The sequence below is a fragment of the Epinephelus moara genome, chromosome 18, assembly GCF_006386435.1.
Source record: "Epinephelus moara isolate mb chromosome 18, YSFRI_EMoa_1.0, whole genome shotgun sequence".
Lineage (NCBI taxonomy): Eukaryota > Metazoa > Chordata > Actinopteri > Perciformes > Serranidae > Epinephelus > Epinephelus moara.
In genome coordinates, this window is record NC_065523.1 from 35,520,875 (window position 1) to 35,536,122 (window position 15,248).

A 15,248-nucleotide genomic window follows, 5' to 3' on the forward strand; every position below is an offset into this window, starting at 1 on the left:
ATGAACAGAATCAACTCTTGTCCCAAACCAAACTGAGCAGCTGTCAGAGTCCAAACTCAAAGGGATTACACATGGTTATGTAAGAGGATATAAAGCAGCATCACTTCTGTATCCAGCAGCCGCTGATCACCAGCAGTTCATTCTGACCATAATGACGACATCATAAAACTCAATGAAGTGTGTCTCCTCAGCCAGGCTTCCACCTGTGCTCGGCTCTTTACAGTAGGCTCAGTTCAGCCGGTGCCGGAGCAGAAATCAATGGCCTCTCCTGCTGCTACGTGTCCGCCGGCTCCACTGCGGCACAAGCAAACGCTCCACAGTTTGACAGCAGAGAGGAGCAGGAAGGCAGCGAGGCTTTGTGTGCATGACAGGGAGTTGACAGTGCTGTGAGAGTTTTGTGTGTTTGTCGTGGTTTACACAGCGTACAGACCGCAGAACAAAGTACTGCCATCAGCACACAGACGATCTGGCTCTGTGACTGCGAGCCAGACGGCCCTGACAGCTCCATTTAATCTAACAAATAACAGCCTGCTTACTGTGGGGCTTTTTTCTGACTGGATTTGTGTGTCTCTGAAAACATTCTGCCACAGCAGGGGGAAAGGTTTCTGATTCACTGTTTAGACATTTGTGATAGCAAGTGTTGTTTGTTTTGTTAGCCTCCAATCAATCTATCTATCTATCTATCTATCTATCTATCTATCTATCTATCTATCTATCTAACAAACTAACTTACTGGTGACAGTGTCGGAGGTGGAGCCCTGTTCATTCCTATGAAAGTTGCCAAGTGGCACACAAAGTCATAAAAGTTTGGTTTCTATACCTCTATCTACCCAGATCTTCTGCATCATTGGGCGCATGCAAACGCACAAGAAACTTCCACCAGCCAAGCGGCTAACTTCCCATTAACCCATCAGTTAAATTTAATGGAAATTAACTTATTTAATCGTGTGGCTCTTTTAGACTTTTGAAATGTTATCGAGCCACATGGATCAAATACTGATAAGGACAATGTAAATCTAGGGGGGAAAGTCTTTTTGGAGCTTGATTAGAACTCATATCTCTGTTAATTATTAGGCAGCGACCTCTAGTGGCCGTTATTATGACGGAGGCAAAAAAGGAAGCCAGGTGACAAAATTTAAAGAGCAACAAAGTCAACATAAGCTGACGAAAGAACGAAAGTAAAGGCGGCGAAACCCCGAGTAGGGTTGGTTCGAGGGGTAGTGGATGGGTCCAACAACCACCTGGGAGAGCGGTGTTCGTCTCCTGTAAGACTGTAAAGCCAAACCCTGTTCTTTTTTTCCTAAAAAAGTCAATTCGCGGTGTTGTACTGAAGTAGATCATTTATTTTGAAAGAGACTGTATGTAAACGTCACAGTCTGCTTCTCTCCTACATGCTCCTGGTAAATTTCCATTCACCTGCACCCTGCCAGCCAGCCACGCCCCCCTCATCAAGTCAACTCCACTCACCTGTGCACACAGCTGCTTCTCATCAGCCCTTCCTGCATATAAGCAGCTGCTGCCTTTCCCTCAGTGCCAGATTGTTCTTCGACTTCATGCAAGACTTTCCAGCATTCACTCTTGCTTGAGTCCCCAGTACCGACCCTGCCTGTTCCTGACCTGCCTCCGTCGTCCCTGCCCTGGTATTCACATCAGCATTCTGTCTCCAGCTCCGAGAACTGCCTGCTCCCTTCCTGGTTCTCGTCTGCTCGGCTCTGTGGCCACACGGTGCTTCACCAGTCCTGCTTACCTCAGCTCTCCTGCACCCACCTGCACTCACGGTACAGTCTCCAGCTCTCAGACTGCTCTTGAGTTGGTGGTGCTGCAGGATGAGTCAGCATCACAAAAGTCAGTAGGATTTATCCTCTCAGGATCATGAATGTCTCTACAAAATCCATTAAAATATTAGTCTGGACCAAAGTGGTGGACTGACAGTGAGCATGGCCAAAAACACAGCTGCAGTTGGTTTACCTGTTGAGATAAAGGACGTCTATGAATCCTGTGCAGAGAGCCTTTTCTTTGGAAGAAAAACAACCTGTTTGTCAGTCACTTGAACTCAGACCAGCAGCATCCCTGCAGCCTTCCTGCCCAGTTCCTCTCCGATTGGTCGGCGTGGGCCGGGTTTGGACACTGTGTTGCAGATCTCTTGCTGCGTCTGGCACTGATGAGGTCATGGCTGTGTGGGCAGCTCGGACCATATGTTACATAAAAACTGTGAAAGTCCTAATCCTCAGCAGAGCATTATGCAATGACTTTGCCAAAGGGCCAGCCGCCTGTCAATCACACAAGTAATGTCATGTGTGGAAACATCCTGTTGTCCTTGTTTGGTTTTTCAGGCAGCCTCGGGTTTTGTTTTGTGTCGGAGAATCCCGTCTGTTTTTGAGATGATACTGACACAATACACATTCACAATATGTGAACTGTTGATGCAGCTACATTTATTCTTCACACACTACAATCCTGTGCTCAAGGTCACAGATGCCCTGTGGCTGAGAATTAAACTTGGCCTAATAGTGCGGCTGATTGCTCTTTTACCTGGGTCCATTTTATCACCTGAGCTGAGTCATAATGTTGCAAACTTGAAAAAATAAAATAACAGTTTTAGCACACATCAAAGCTAACTGAGGCTGGATTAATTTGTCAGGTTATTGGGCCCTATTTTCTTTCAAGTGTTTTTTTTTTTTTTTTTTAAATACTTTCAACTTCGTGTCACACTGTATGCTAATGTTGTTTATACTACTTTATTATTCCCTAAAGAAATCTCATATAATTGAATGTTCATCTTAGGCCTAATATTCAGTTCAGAATATAGAAGATTGCATTTACTTGGCATTATTGGGAATCCTTGATTAGCAGTTGTAGTAGCCCAGATTTTGGCGTGAATTTCGGCTCTGTCTGTGTCTAGTTTTTTAAACTTTTGGCATCTCATTCACATGCAAAAAGTTTTAGGTCACTAAAACAGACATTTTTAAAAGCGTCTTTGAAAGTTACACTTTTCATCTCTGCCGCTGGCTATCACAGCGGCTGCTGGCAACACATCCTTGTGGGGCAAGTGAAAGTAAACTTTTATTTAAAAAATAAATCTCTTACTCAAACAATATTAACATTTTTAAAAAAAATACATCAAATGAAAACAAACATACTATCAAGTTCAACAAAATATAATCAGCTACATTATTGTTATTCAAGAACATCTGAAAATTATTCTAATATACAAAGACTAAACACTCAATTGATTCATTTGTGATGCATTTCAGCTTGTTTATACATTTTTTGTAAATTGTACATCTGATGTCTGTTATGTCTGATTGTTGTTATTTAATAGGGGAGGTATTTTCATAAGCCATTTTTGGCTTCTATACATCTTTTCTATTTGTGTATGTGAAAATGAATAAATAAATTAAACTAAACCACAACTCTCTGAAAAGAATCAATTACCAACATTAAGCATACATTCTCAAATAAAGTTAACAGTTAACAGAAAAGCTAAAGCTCTGTCCTGCCTGCGTTTCACAGAATCAGTAGTCTGCAGTTTACCAGTAAAGATTTATAGTCAAACCCTGTGGCAGACTTTAGGCTGACATGTTAATAAATAGCAACATTGAACAAATTAACAAAATATGTGGATTTAGTGTTGATATTGTGATATAAAGCAGAATGCTGACCCTGCAGACCTTTTTGTTCAATAAAATTAATTTTAAAATGAAAATAAAGATATAAATAAAAAAATTAAAAAGAAGAATACAAATAAAACAAAAAAAAATCTTGCAGGTACGGAAGCGTATTATATTCACTTGACAAATAAAAAAATCTGTTTTATTGAGTAATTTTTTCTGTTTTTCGTGTTTGTTTGTTTTTTTCAGAGTAATTTTTTCTGTTTTTCTGAGTATTTTTCTCTGAGTTAACAGAGCAATAGAACAACAGATGCTTTCATTCCTTTCTTGAGAGCTCGATATAATGGAAGCAAACATGACCCACTTGTTTAGTTTGATCCACTTTTACTTTGTTTTGGGTTTGAGACACTGGGAGATACTCTTGTCTTTAAGTCATATACAGTAGATGGTGTTATCATTAGTTTGTCAACTTTACGCAGGCACCTTAAGACTTTGCGGTTGTTCAGACGAAAAGCCCATTCAGATCTGTTGGACACTGCAGTGTTTCTCCAGAATCAGTTGGACACATATGGCAAGCTCCATGGATACAAGATGATGCATCTGAAATGTATTCAGGCTGGCTACGTGGTGACTCAGGAGACGATCAGGAGACTGATGAAAATATTGGATCCACGGGGAGTGCAGCTGAGGCGCCGGAATCGCCTTCGGCAATGTATGTATATGTGTAAAAAAAAAAAAAAAAAAAAAATGCTCAGAAAAACAGAAAAATTACCCCGAAAAACAAAAAAAATACCACGAAAAACTGAAAAAATTACTCAATAAACCAGATCATTATTTTTTATTTGTCAAGTGAATGCAATAAGCTTCTGTATGCAGGGAAGTGGAAGTAAACTTTGAAAAACATGGCGTCCTAAACTGAGAAAACTAAAAACTATGGTGTCCTCCCAGGGACAAACAGTGTGAACTGCCAGGGCAACGGCGCCATCTAGTGAGTTAGCTGTAGCCTAAGCTGTCGCTATTTCAGTATTCAAAGTTCATAAAAGTTTACTGTAGCATTATAGTCGCCTATAAACTCTTGTTCGGTGTTTGGTTGAACTAAAGGATCCTTGAAGGAGTCGGATATTCAGGTTTTCTGGTGAGTACATTTTGTTTTAATGGTTTGAAGCCTGTTTCTCGCTAGCGGAAGTTAGCATTAGCATTAGCACAGTTAGCCATAGCTGTAAATACACCGTGCTAACCAAGCTAGCTAGCGCTATGGTTATCTGGGCAGGTTTTACACTTTTTTAAAACATATTAAACAAAAATATAAATTGGATGATATGTAGGTTGCTTTTGGACGGAGCCAGAGAAACGTTAGCTGTTTCCGGTCTGTATGCTAAAGTAAGCTAACGTTAGGCTAACCACCTGTGGGGTGTAACCTAGCTTCATAGGCCCAAGTTATATGTTTATTTTACATATTGTAGACTTTAAGTCTCGTTTTTGTTACCAATACTATAATAAATTAAACTTTCTGCAGCTTTCCCCACAGTATGATCCTCTAGGCTAACTCTTTACCATCAAAGTGCAGCTCTGTGTGACTAAATCAACCCTTGAATGAACCTACATTCCTCTAATGTTTGTTAGTCGTGGTTATGAATGGGGTTATGGCATCACGTTTCCTTTCAAATCAGTCTTCTAGATATTTACTAAATAGTTAAAGTATAGTGTTAGATTAACCCTTACTGTTACTGAAGGTTACATGAGCTCAAATTATGGCACTTTACTGTAATGTAGGGCAACTTTCCACACACTGTGGTGCACCTGTGAATCCTGTGTCGCTGTCTGAGGTGCTGAATGTGGCTCCATTCACATGATCACACATGCATGTTGTTGTATGTAAAGCTTGGGTGTCCTAAATGTGAGCTTGAACCTTCTGACCCATGCTGCGCCTATGAAAGCAGCAATAGTCTCTACACGATGTGTTTAAAAAGCCCTCATCATATCTGAGCCCATGCAGTGTGACTGTATCTGCTGGTTGGATGCTCCTTCACTCATCTGAGGAGGGACTCTCCGCTGAGTGTGTAGGAGGAGGAGGAGCGAGAGGGAATCCCAGGGAAGGGGTTACAAATATCGCGTTGCTGCTGTCGCCCCGTCCAGTCACCGGGTTCATAGGAAGTGAAGGTTGAGGAGCGACGGATGGATGAATGAATCGGATAAGAGTTTCAACTTTATGTGCTTTTGTAGAGGAGGAACGACAGGGAGGACGGCGCTCTCCTCACCCCCGGTGATGTGTACGGGACCAGACAGGCTCCTCCGCGGCGAATCAGCGGCAATGTCAGCCCGACCGAGGGGCTCAAGGATGAAGCGCGTCTCCGACCACCGCTGCTCAACTACGGTGCAGTAGTGTGTAAAATCACCGCCTGCTTGTTTTCGCCCCGCGCTGAGCTCTGAACACGTTGTCCTTTGTGGCCAAATGTGGGAAGGAGCTCACGTTTCTTCGGGAGATTCCTGTGGAACAACAGGAGAAGTTGGTTTCGGCGGATCCTACATGTGCATTGTGTTTGCAGTGACTGCTCGGGCCTCTTGACAGCATCAAAGCGCACAAACCTCTGGCAAAATGTCAAGGATGCTCCGGGAGGGAGCGCAGACCGCAGAGACAGCAGCATGACTGGCAACCCTGAGACACAGGTCAGAAGTGGAGCTGAGAGAGAAGCACTGCTGCTGCTGTTTCAGAGACATTTTTAACCACACAGAATGGGACTGCTTGACATTTGTGTGTTTTTCTGGGCTTCTTCGACGTGACACTGTGTGCGCCTTTTTGGCTCCTGTGCGCCAGGACGCTGTTTCTGCTGCTGCTGTGCAGGTCGGGTGTGAACTGGAGCCCCGGTGGATGCCGCAGCCCTGCCGGGTCATAATCACTGAACAGTGAGGGGGGTCAAGAGATTGTTTTGGTGAGGGGAAACCCCCGCTTCTTCATTGCGCCATGGATGACTCGGGGATAATCCGGCGCCGGAGGCTGCAGGTGAGCTGGTTTGGCCGCACAGCAGGCTGGACATCATCACCCTCTGATGTGTCTCTTACAAAAATCCCCTCCCATTGTTTCCAGCTGTAGGCCACTGCCAGACACCAACAGTCCACTGGCTTCTTTATGCATTCCTACTGACGAGTTGTTGTTGTTTACAGTTTGGATTTTAAGGCTACGAGATTAAAGAAATCCTCATGGTACCAAGTTGAACCTATTAATGTACTTACATGCCATTTCCATAGAGACTCTTAAGCTTATTTTACGTTATAGTATGGCCTTCACGTCGTGGTATTAATGAGATGAATATAGCCTTGCTATGATACTGTATAGGGTTAGACAGTATAGATAAAGTCAGATATCACAATATTTTTGACCAGAATTCCTCAGTGTTGATTTTGTGGCAATATTTTAGGGTTATTTTTTGATAATGGGTACAGACAAATAATAGAGCAGCTAGAACAGTCTACTAAGTTCACAAAATTACATCACTTCAACGCAGCCTTTAAAACCAGGAAAAGACAACACATGATATTACAATATCTGAAATCTAAGACGACAACTAGTCTCATATCAATATATTGATAAAATCAGGATACTGCCCAGCCCTAGTAGATACACTCTCCAGTCAGATATTGCACTTGACAGTTATTTTCATTATTGATTTATCTGCTGATTATCTCCTTGAATATTCAGTTTGTTCTTTAGTCCGTAGAATATCAGGAAATAGTCAACAGTGGACATCAAAACATCCCAGAGGTGGAGGTGATGTCATCAAGTAGCTTTTCTTTGTTCGGCCAACAGTCCAAATCCAAAGATGTTCACTTCATTGAATTGTTAGACTGGGAAAAGTGACAAACCTTCACACTGGAGAAGCTGCAATCAGAAATGTTTGGCATTTTTTATTAAAGATTGACTTTGGTTATTATAAATAGGGCTGGGCAGTATGGAGAAAGTCAAACATCATGATATTTTTGACCAAATACCCTCATAAATAATCATCATAAATGTAGATATATTGACTAAGTAGGTAAAAGGAAATGACAGATCAGTGAGAACAGTCTGCTAAGTGTAATGCAGCCTTTAAAACCAGGAAAAGACAACACTTATGATGTCACAATATCCGAAATGTAAGACGATATCTAGTCTTACATCAAGATATAGATATAATCAGGATATTGCCCAGCCCTAGTACTTACACTTTCAAATCATATATTGCATAAACCAATTATTTTTCTAATTGATTAAGCTGCTAACTCTTTTCTTGAATGGTCAGTTAGTCCTTTAGTCTGTAATACATCCAGGAAATAGTAAAAAGTGAGGATAGACATTTCACAGAGGCAGAGGTGATGTCATCAAACAGCTTTTCTTTGTTTGGCCAACAGTCCAAATCCAAAGCTGTTCACCTTAATTTGATGTTAGACTGGAAAAGTGGCAAACCGTCACACTGGAGAAGCTGCAATGAAAAATGTTTGGCATTTTTTATTAAAGATTGACTTTGGTTATTAAAATTAGCGCTGGGTGATATGGAGAAGATCAAGTATCACGATATTTCTGACCATATACATCGATATTGAGTGGTCTTATTGGGGCTGGGCAGTATATTGATATAAAAAACAGGAAGTTGTTTTTAATGGGCACGGGATGCTTGAAAATTCACGAAACTTGGCACACACATTTTGTCTGATTTGATTTTCATGCTTTTTATGTGCCAAGATGGCTCACTAGCACTCCCCAGAAAATTTTGACAGAGCAGCCCCTGCAGTATGTTTTTCCTTGAGGTATGAAAATTGGTAGGCATATGTAAAAGCCCAAGACATACAAAAATGTCTCTTGGAGCAATGCTCTAAACCCAACAGGAAGTCAGCCATTTTGAATTTACTGTGTCACTTTTGTGCATTTTCGGCCATTTCCAGGGGTCGTACTTTAACGAACTCCTCCTCGAGATTTAATCCGATCAGCCTCAGAGTTGATGGGAAAAGTGGCAACCATCAAATGTTTGGCATTTTAGATTAAAAATTGACTTTGGCTATTAAAACTAGGGCTAAAATATCACTATATTTCTGACCCAGTTCCTCAAATTCGATTGGTGCTTTCACAAAATATTTACACAATGAGATTTTTGATAAACAGTCACCAGTAATGTGGATATAACAACTACGTGGGTAAGTAATGTAACAGCTAGAACAGTCAGTCAATTCAGAATATTACATTACTTTACTGCAATGCAGCCTAACATTATGATATCTAAAATCTAAGATATCAAGTCTCATATCATAATGTCAATATAATATCAATATTTTGCCCAGCCCTAATTAAAACAGTTTGCTATTATTCGATTAATTAAGCCAGTCCTTTCAGCTCTAATTGCAGTATTACAGTAAGAGAATAAAATCATGATGCTTCCACACAAAGGCAGTCTTGTTATTGTATGTTTCCTAGTGAGGTCACTCAGTGTCTCAGGTGGTGACTGTATGAGTAACCTCTTTTTTTTAAATAATAAATACATGTCACATCCATGTGATATTCAGCCTTGTAGCGTTGCTGTGATGTGCTCGTACGATGAGCTCACCTCAGGATCATATTTATTTAGTTAAGCTTATAACAGGCTCTATAGTCTCTAATGCTGGTAATGAATCGTCACTCATGCATACTGATATGACGTGTTCAAATGACTGCGTTCATCCATTATGAAGCAGCCTGCTTAACCACGGGTCATACAACCCCCCCCCCCCTCTTTGTGTGAGTCAGTCAAGTGAACTGAGTGGAGATGAGCAGCCTGCAGGCCGGGCGGAGAGCAGCCTCCTGCAGGCACGTGTGCACGCGAGTGTACGTGCATTTATTTTCTTTAATATGGTGCGTTATATTAAAGAGGAATGGAGCCGCGGCTCTGAGCTGCTCTGAGGTAAATTGACCCCTATTACTGTGAGGGAGAGGAAAGAGGGTCTGAAGGAATCAAGGGAGGATTAGTAGTGAGGTGTGCTGATGGTTTCATGTCTCATCATCCCCAGCGCTCAGCTCACTGCTCTGCTGCTGTGATGTATGACAGGAGCTGCGAGGGAATTAATCATCATAGAGTCAGACTCACAAAGTCACTGGCATTTTATAGATATAGGCAGCACAGTGATTTAGTGTGTGTGTGTGTGCAGAGAGATTCTTCCTATGTATTCATTTCATCTTATTTGCATGGAGTTTTATACCTATGTCATCATGTGTGTGTGTGTGTGTGTGTGTGTGTGTGTGTGTGTCTATAAAACTGTGCGTTGATGTGCGTGTCCTATTCAACCGCCTTGTCTCTCCCCTGGGTCTCATCATCCCAACCGCCACTCTCTCTGACACACACACGCACACACACACACAAAATCATTCTCTCAGCACCATATGGTGACACACCCCACCCCCCTGCAGTTGGGGTCAAGGGTCACACCCATGATGCACTGCTTCAGCATGACTAATGGGAAATGAACATTTCCGTTTCTGCTGCACTTTGTGACGCTGCATTTAGCTTGCTGACACACGTATGGGCTACCATACAAAGCAAATATTTTAACATTTTATTAGGTTTAAAAGATTATGTTATCTATATGAAAAGATGCACACTTTTTATGTAATGGAATATAAACTGCAGTGATAATGCAGCTATAGCGCAAATTTGAGGACAAAAATTAGGACAACCAAGCTGATGGTCAGCTGACGGTCAAAGTTGGGCTATTGGTGAGTGTCTGTGGCCCTCGTTGGTATGGTGTGTCCTGCACTGTTGGCCCTCGTGGCACTACTTGGCCTTTTTTCTGCTGATTCACTATGTTGAAGCCCATTGTAATTGAAGTCACTGTGATTGGCAGTTCAGCTCAGTGCACCAGAATAGAGACGGAAGTGAGGAAAGTAAACAAAACACTGAAGTTGAAAGGGTGAGGTAAAAAAAAAAAAAAAGTTATATAAAGTGAGATTGCTTTTTCAGCCATGGAGCTCTTTAGCAGAAATGTTTCCTGATGGTTTGTGTTATTGTTCACTGGCACATGATTAATGTGCTCTGTTCACACGCAGCATTGGATGTGTTGTTAATGTGCTAACTGGCTAACTAGCATCAAGACAGTCTTCCCGTTTCCCTTTTTGAATGACAATTACAGATGACGGCCGTCTGCTGGTATGGAGGGGTATGTCCTCTCACACAGGCGCAGAACATACCCGCTTGTTGGTTGGCGGTTTGGTGTTTCCATGTGCAACTTTTAAGCTGAGACATGTTAGCAGGGGGCTCTCGTCGCTGCTAGTTCTCAGACGTCAGCTTGGTGTGCCAGGGCCTTAAGCTTCAGGCCTCTGGATGTGCTGTTGACTGGAGCATGTCATGTCATATTCATGTGTAGCCTTTAGTTAATAACTTAATAAGTTATTCACTTTTAAGTCCAGTGTGTAGGGTAAAGGTCAAAGGGCCCTGTGCACAGTTATTATGTCCGCACTCTCACTAGTTGCTTGCTCATCACATTAGCGGTTGTGTTGGTACAGATGGAGATATCGTTTTTAACAGAAAAACCACTCGTGTATGGTTAGGATAAGATTAGGATTTGGCTTAAAATTCCTGCCTTTGGTGGTACAGTCCTGGCAGGAAATTCAGGGATGCCTCTGTAAAAAATATCTGGTTTTGCTGGCAGTATACGGACAGCAAACACAGCAATGTCTCAGTAAAAAACAACCAGTATTTGTGGCACAATTTCTGGTGGAAAAACAGTGATGGGTCACTAAAAAACCTCTGTGTTTGTTTGTTGGTCTGCAGTGGTCTACAGCTTTACAGGTGTTTCCACATGACAAAGTCAGCTCATTTACTGTGTCACTTTAGAAACCTTTACGGAAACGTAGTCAGTTTGCAGGAACATACAATGCCAACATTTTCGCCTGGTGACAGGGCTGAATATTATGAACACATCAATTGCCTGCTCACAAAGGTTTTGGACTAATCAACAGTACTGATGTATAATTTGGGATCAAATATTCACACCCCCTGGAAAACACTAATGTAGGGGGCGCTATTGCTTTCAAAAAATAAACTTCGTTCTTGTAGGTACAGTTTTAATCAAATAAGTACACAAAACAAACTAAAATACAGAATCCGAGCAGAAACATCTTTTAATGTGTTCCTGTGGTTCACACAGTAACAATGACGGAGCCTGAATGGCTGCATAACGAGCACCAGACCATCTAGTATTCATGACACCCATCAGCCCCTCTGCCTTTTCCATCTGTCAGGCACAGCTCAGTTAGTCAGTCTGTGCTACAGATGATGACTGGTCCGGTCTCTGTCTCTTGGCAGCAGGACAATCCCTGATTGATCCCCATTGTTCCTCTGCAGGCCGACTCCCTACCATTTATCTTTTGCAGTGTGTCCACAGAATGATAGGACTGGCCGGTTTATCCCGACAGAGCAGCAGTATGCTTCACAGGCACGCAGCTCATTTAATGCCATTTCATTATTACTGGGGCTTTTTTATTCCTTTAGTGCAGACAAGATGACTTGAAGGACACAACAGCAGAGGACCTTTTGTTCAGTTGTCATATGGCAGAGGAACGTGTACCAGGAGACAGAATTCACTGGACGTAAAGCCTCAGTTATGGTTTGCTGCCTGCATCGACATGTTTAGCATCTGGCTTTTTGATTGACTCTGAATGAATGGCATTGTACATTTCTGCAAACCACAGATATGTTACATCTGTAAGTTTGATACGTATCACGTCAGTGTTTCTGAGGTGACATAGTATATGAGCTGACTTGAGGGAATGGTGGATGGCATGACAGCTAGGCAAGACCACTGCAGACCACTGTTCTGGACCAACAAATGACAAAAGTGGTCTTTATTTAGTGAGTTATCACTGTGTTTCCAGCTGCTTCTTGGCTTCCAAACGAGTTTTTTAGCGTCCCATTTAGCTGTTTTGCCATGAAAGTTTTTGACAGAGACATCGTTGCATTTACTGCCATGATAGTGCCATGAAAAGTGGTTGTTTTTTACTATTTCTAGCTGGGATAGTGACACAAAAAGCATTTTTTTTCACAGGCATCACTGCATTTCTTACTGTAATTGTGCCATGACAATCGGTTGTTTTTCATAGAGACATTTTTAGGTTTCCAGCTGGGATACTGCCACAAAAAGCATTTTTCATGGAGACATTTTCAGGTTTCCTGCTGAAATAGTGTCATGAAAAGTGGCAGTTTTTTTTCCAAGACATTGCTGCATTTACAGTTGGGATAGTGCCTGGAAAAGTGTTAGCTTTTTACCAAGACATTGCCATGTTTCCTTCGGGGATACTAACACAAAAAGCGGTAGTTTTTTACCGAGACATCGTTGCGTTGTCAGCTGGGATAGGGTCATGAAAAGTGGTAGTTTTCTTTCCAAGACATTGCTGCATTTCCAGTTGGAGTGCTTGGAAAGTTGTTAGCTTTTTACCAAGACATTGCCGCGTTACCAAGACATTGCCAAGACATTCCATTTCCTGCCAGGATCGTGCCACGAAAAGTGGTTATATTTTTTAGCAGAACAACGCTGAGTTTCCTGCCGGGACAGTGCCTGGAAAATCGGTTGTTTTTTACAGATCCATTGCCGTGTTTCCTGAGGGGATATTACCACAAAAAGCTTGTTTTTTTTTTTTTACTGAGACATTGCTGTGTTTCCTGCCATTAAACCTGGATATTTTATTCCAAACCATAACCAACTGTTTTTTGTACCTAAACCACAGTGTTATGAAACATAAAGAAATGTAAAATTTCCATGCATCCACTATGTCAGTGGTTCTCAGATGGTGTGCCATGGGATTTTGTGATAACCATACATAACTATAGCAGTATACAACTGGGCCGATACTTATGTCATGATAACAGTGATAAGAAGAGATTGTGCACAGATATAAATACAGCTGTCCCTTGAGATTGTTTCTTGAGCACTAAAAGTTTGAAAACCACTGCACCAGATAATAACATACAAATGTAACATGTCTGTGGCTTACAGAAACATACAGTGCAAATGTTTATTCTGGAGATTGGGTTGTGTATGAATAGATGAATGGAGGGATGTTGATTGCTGAATGGATGGGAAATATAGCATCCCAGGTTAATCTTATTAGCATCATTGTTAATGCTTAAATTAACATTTGTCCACTGGTGCAAGAAAACAAAAGAAAAAATATTTGCAGTTAAGGTTTATAAGAATAACTTAAATTTCAACATCCTTTTTAGTCCGCGTACATTCTTGCCTAAGGTTGAGTTTTTTTAACAAAGGATGCATCAAGAGTGGCTCAAAACAAGAGGCAACCATTAAAAAAACCCACATACACATGCACTGTATGTGTTATTTGTCAGAGTGAACATGCTTTGACAGAAATAGGACATCTGCAGGTTAGATACCAAAAAGCCCAACGTTAATCTGTATCTGTAAACACAAATCTGGAGGCAAAATGCTCATACATACACCAGAGACATTACATGACAGTGGCACAGTCACCCTCCAGTGAGACTTCTGCACATAAACACATAACTCCTATAGCCTCCTGTCAGTGTGATCGCCTGGGACTAAAAGGGGATCAGACAATCGCTCAGAAGCTCAAACCTCAGCTCGCTCCCCCAGAGGACGCAGCTAAAGTTGGATAAAAAAAGGAGCAGCCGCTCCTGTCAGAGAGGAGAGCAAATACTGTGGAAGTGTGTTGTTTGCTAATCTGTGATCGGTGGGCATGTCATGTTTGTGACAGAGCCTCCCATCTGTTGTCAGTCACCCTCCACCACCGCCAGACTCCATTAGTGGGACTCAGAGCTCTCCACACGTCAGCCTGAGATGATGCTTTTTTAAAACATTTTTTTTTTACATGCGGTGACGTGGGGAACGCAGCCATGTGATGAGCAATACGCCTTGGCATTCTGACACACTAATTATACCACAGGAGAGCGAAGTCACAGAGAACCCAGGCTTCAGAAGATGTCGTAGGAGCGAGGATGATATTTCCTGAACGATATGTCGTCGGCTTGTTCTTTACTTTGTGGAAAATGCTGAGGCTGTGAGTCACAAAGGCAGACTGGTGTGTTAGTCTCCTGGCACAATGGCTGCTGACAAAGTCTAGATTGGAATTGGGAAATGAGTCGTCTTTTTGTCACCTTTTTACAAATTAAAGTGGAATTGAGGATTATGAGGGTGAATTCAGGGAGATACTTTGTGACACTGATTACTGAGAATTATAATATGTAAATGGGGTGACAGAGGCCCGCTTTAATGGAATTTTTACTGGGTTAATAAAGGCCATGTCACCTGAGGATTTAATAATGGAGCTGCCGCAGCACAGGGATGTAATCTACAGTTCACTGCACAGTTTAGACGCTCAGTTACAACTCTGCATTTTCTTGTTTACTGAGTGCAACCTTGAAGCAGAGAAGGACGCGATGTGAGGAAGGGAATACGGAAGCTTCATGTTCAAGGCGCCTATTCATTATTTCAGGCAGCAGTGGACGGCTGCACTTTGTTTAATGTGCCAACTGGTTCTTTTTATTGTCTAGACATGCCTGAACATTAAAGAGCCCCGCGGGAGGGACATCAGACAGACAGTGAGCAGATGTTCACAGGTCTGGATTCAGATACAAAAGAGGTATAGCAGTCTGTTCCACCAACAGG

At 41.9% G+C, this 15,248-nt stretch overlaps 1 protein-coding gene across 1 annotated transcript in view; it reads left to right on the forward strand.

Annotated features, from left to right (window-relative positions):
* The first annotated feature begins 5,745 nt into the window (after positions 1–5,745).
* LOC126405458 (microtubule-associated serine/threonine-protein kinase 1-like) overlaps positions 5,746–15,248 on the forward strand; it is a 71,696-nt gene continuing 62,193 nt past the window's right edge. Inside the window, exon 1 of the mRNA XM_050069199.1 lies at positions 5,746–6,612. Within this exon, the coding sequence (XP_049925156.1) occupies positions 6,574–6,612 (39 nt within the window). The 5' untranslated portion in view covers positions 5,746–6,573. The remainder of the gene's footprint in view (positions 6,613–15,248) is intronic.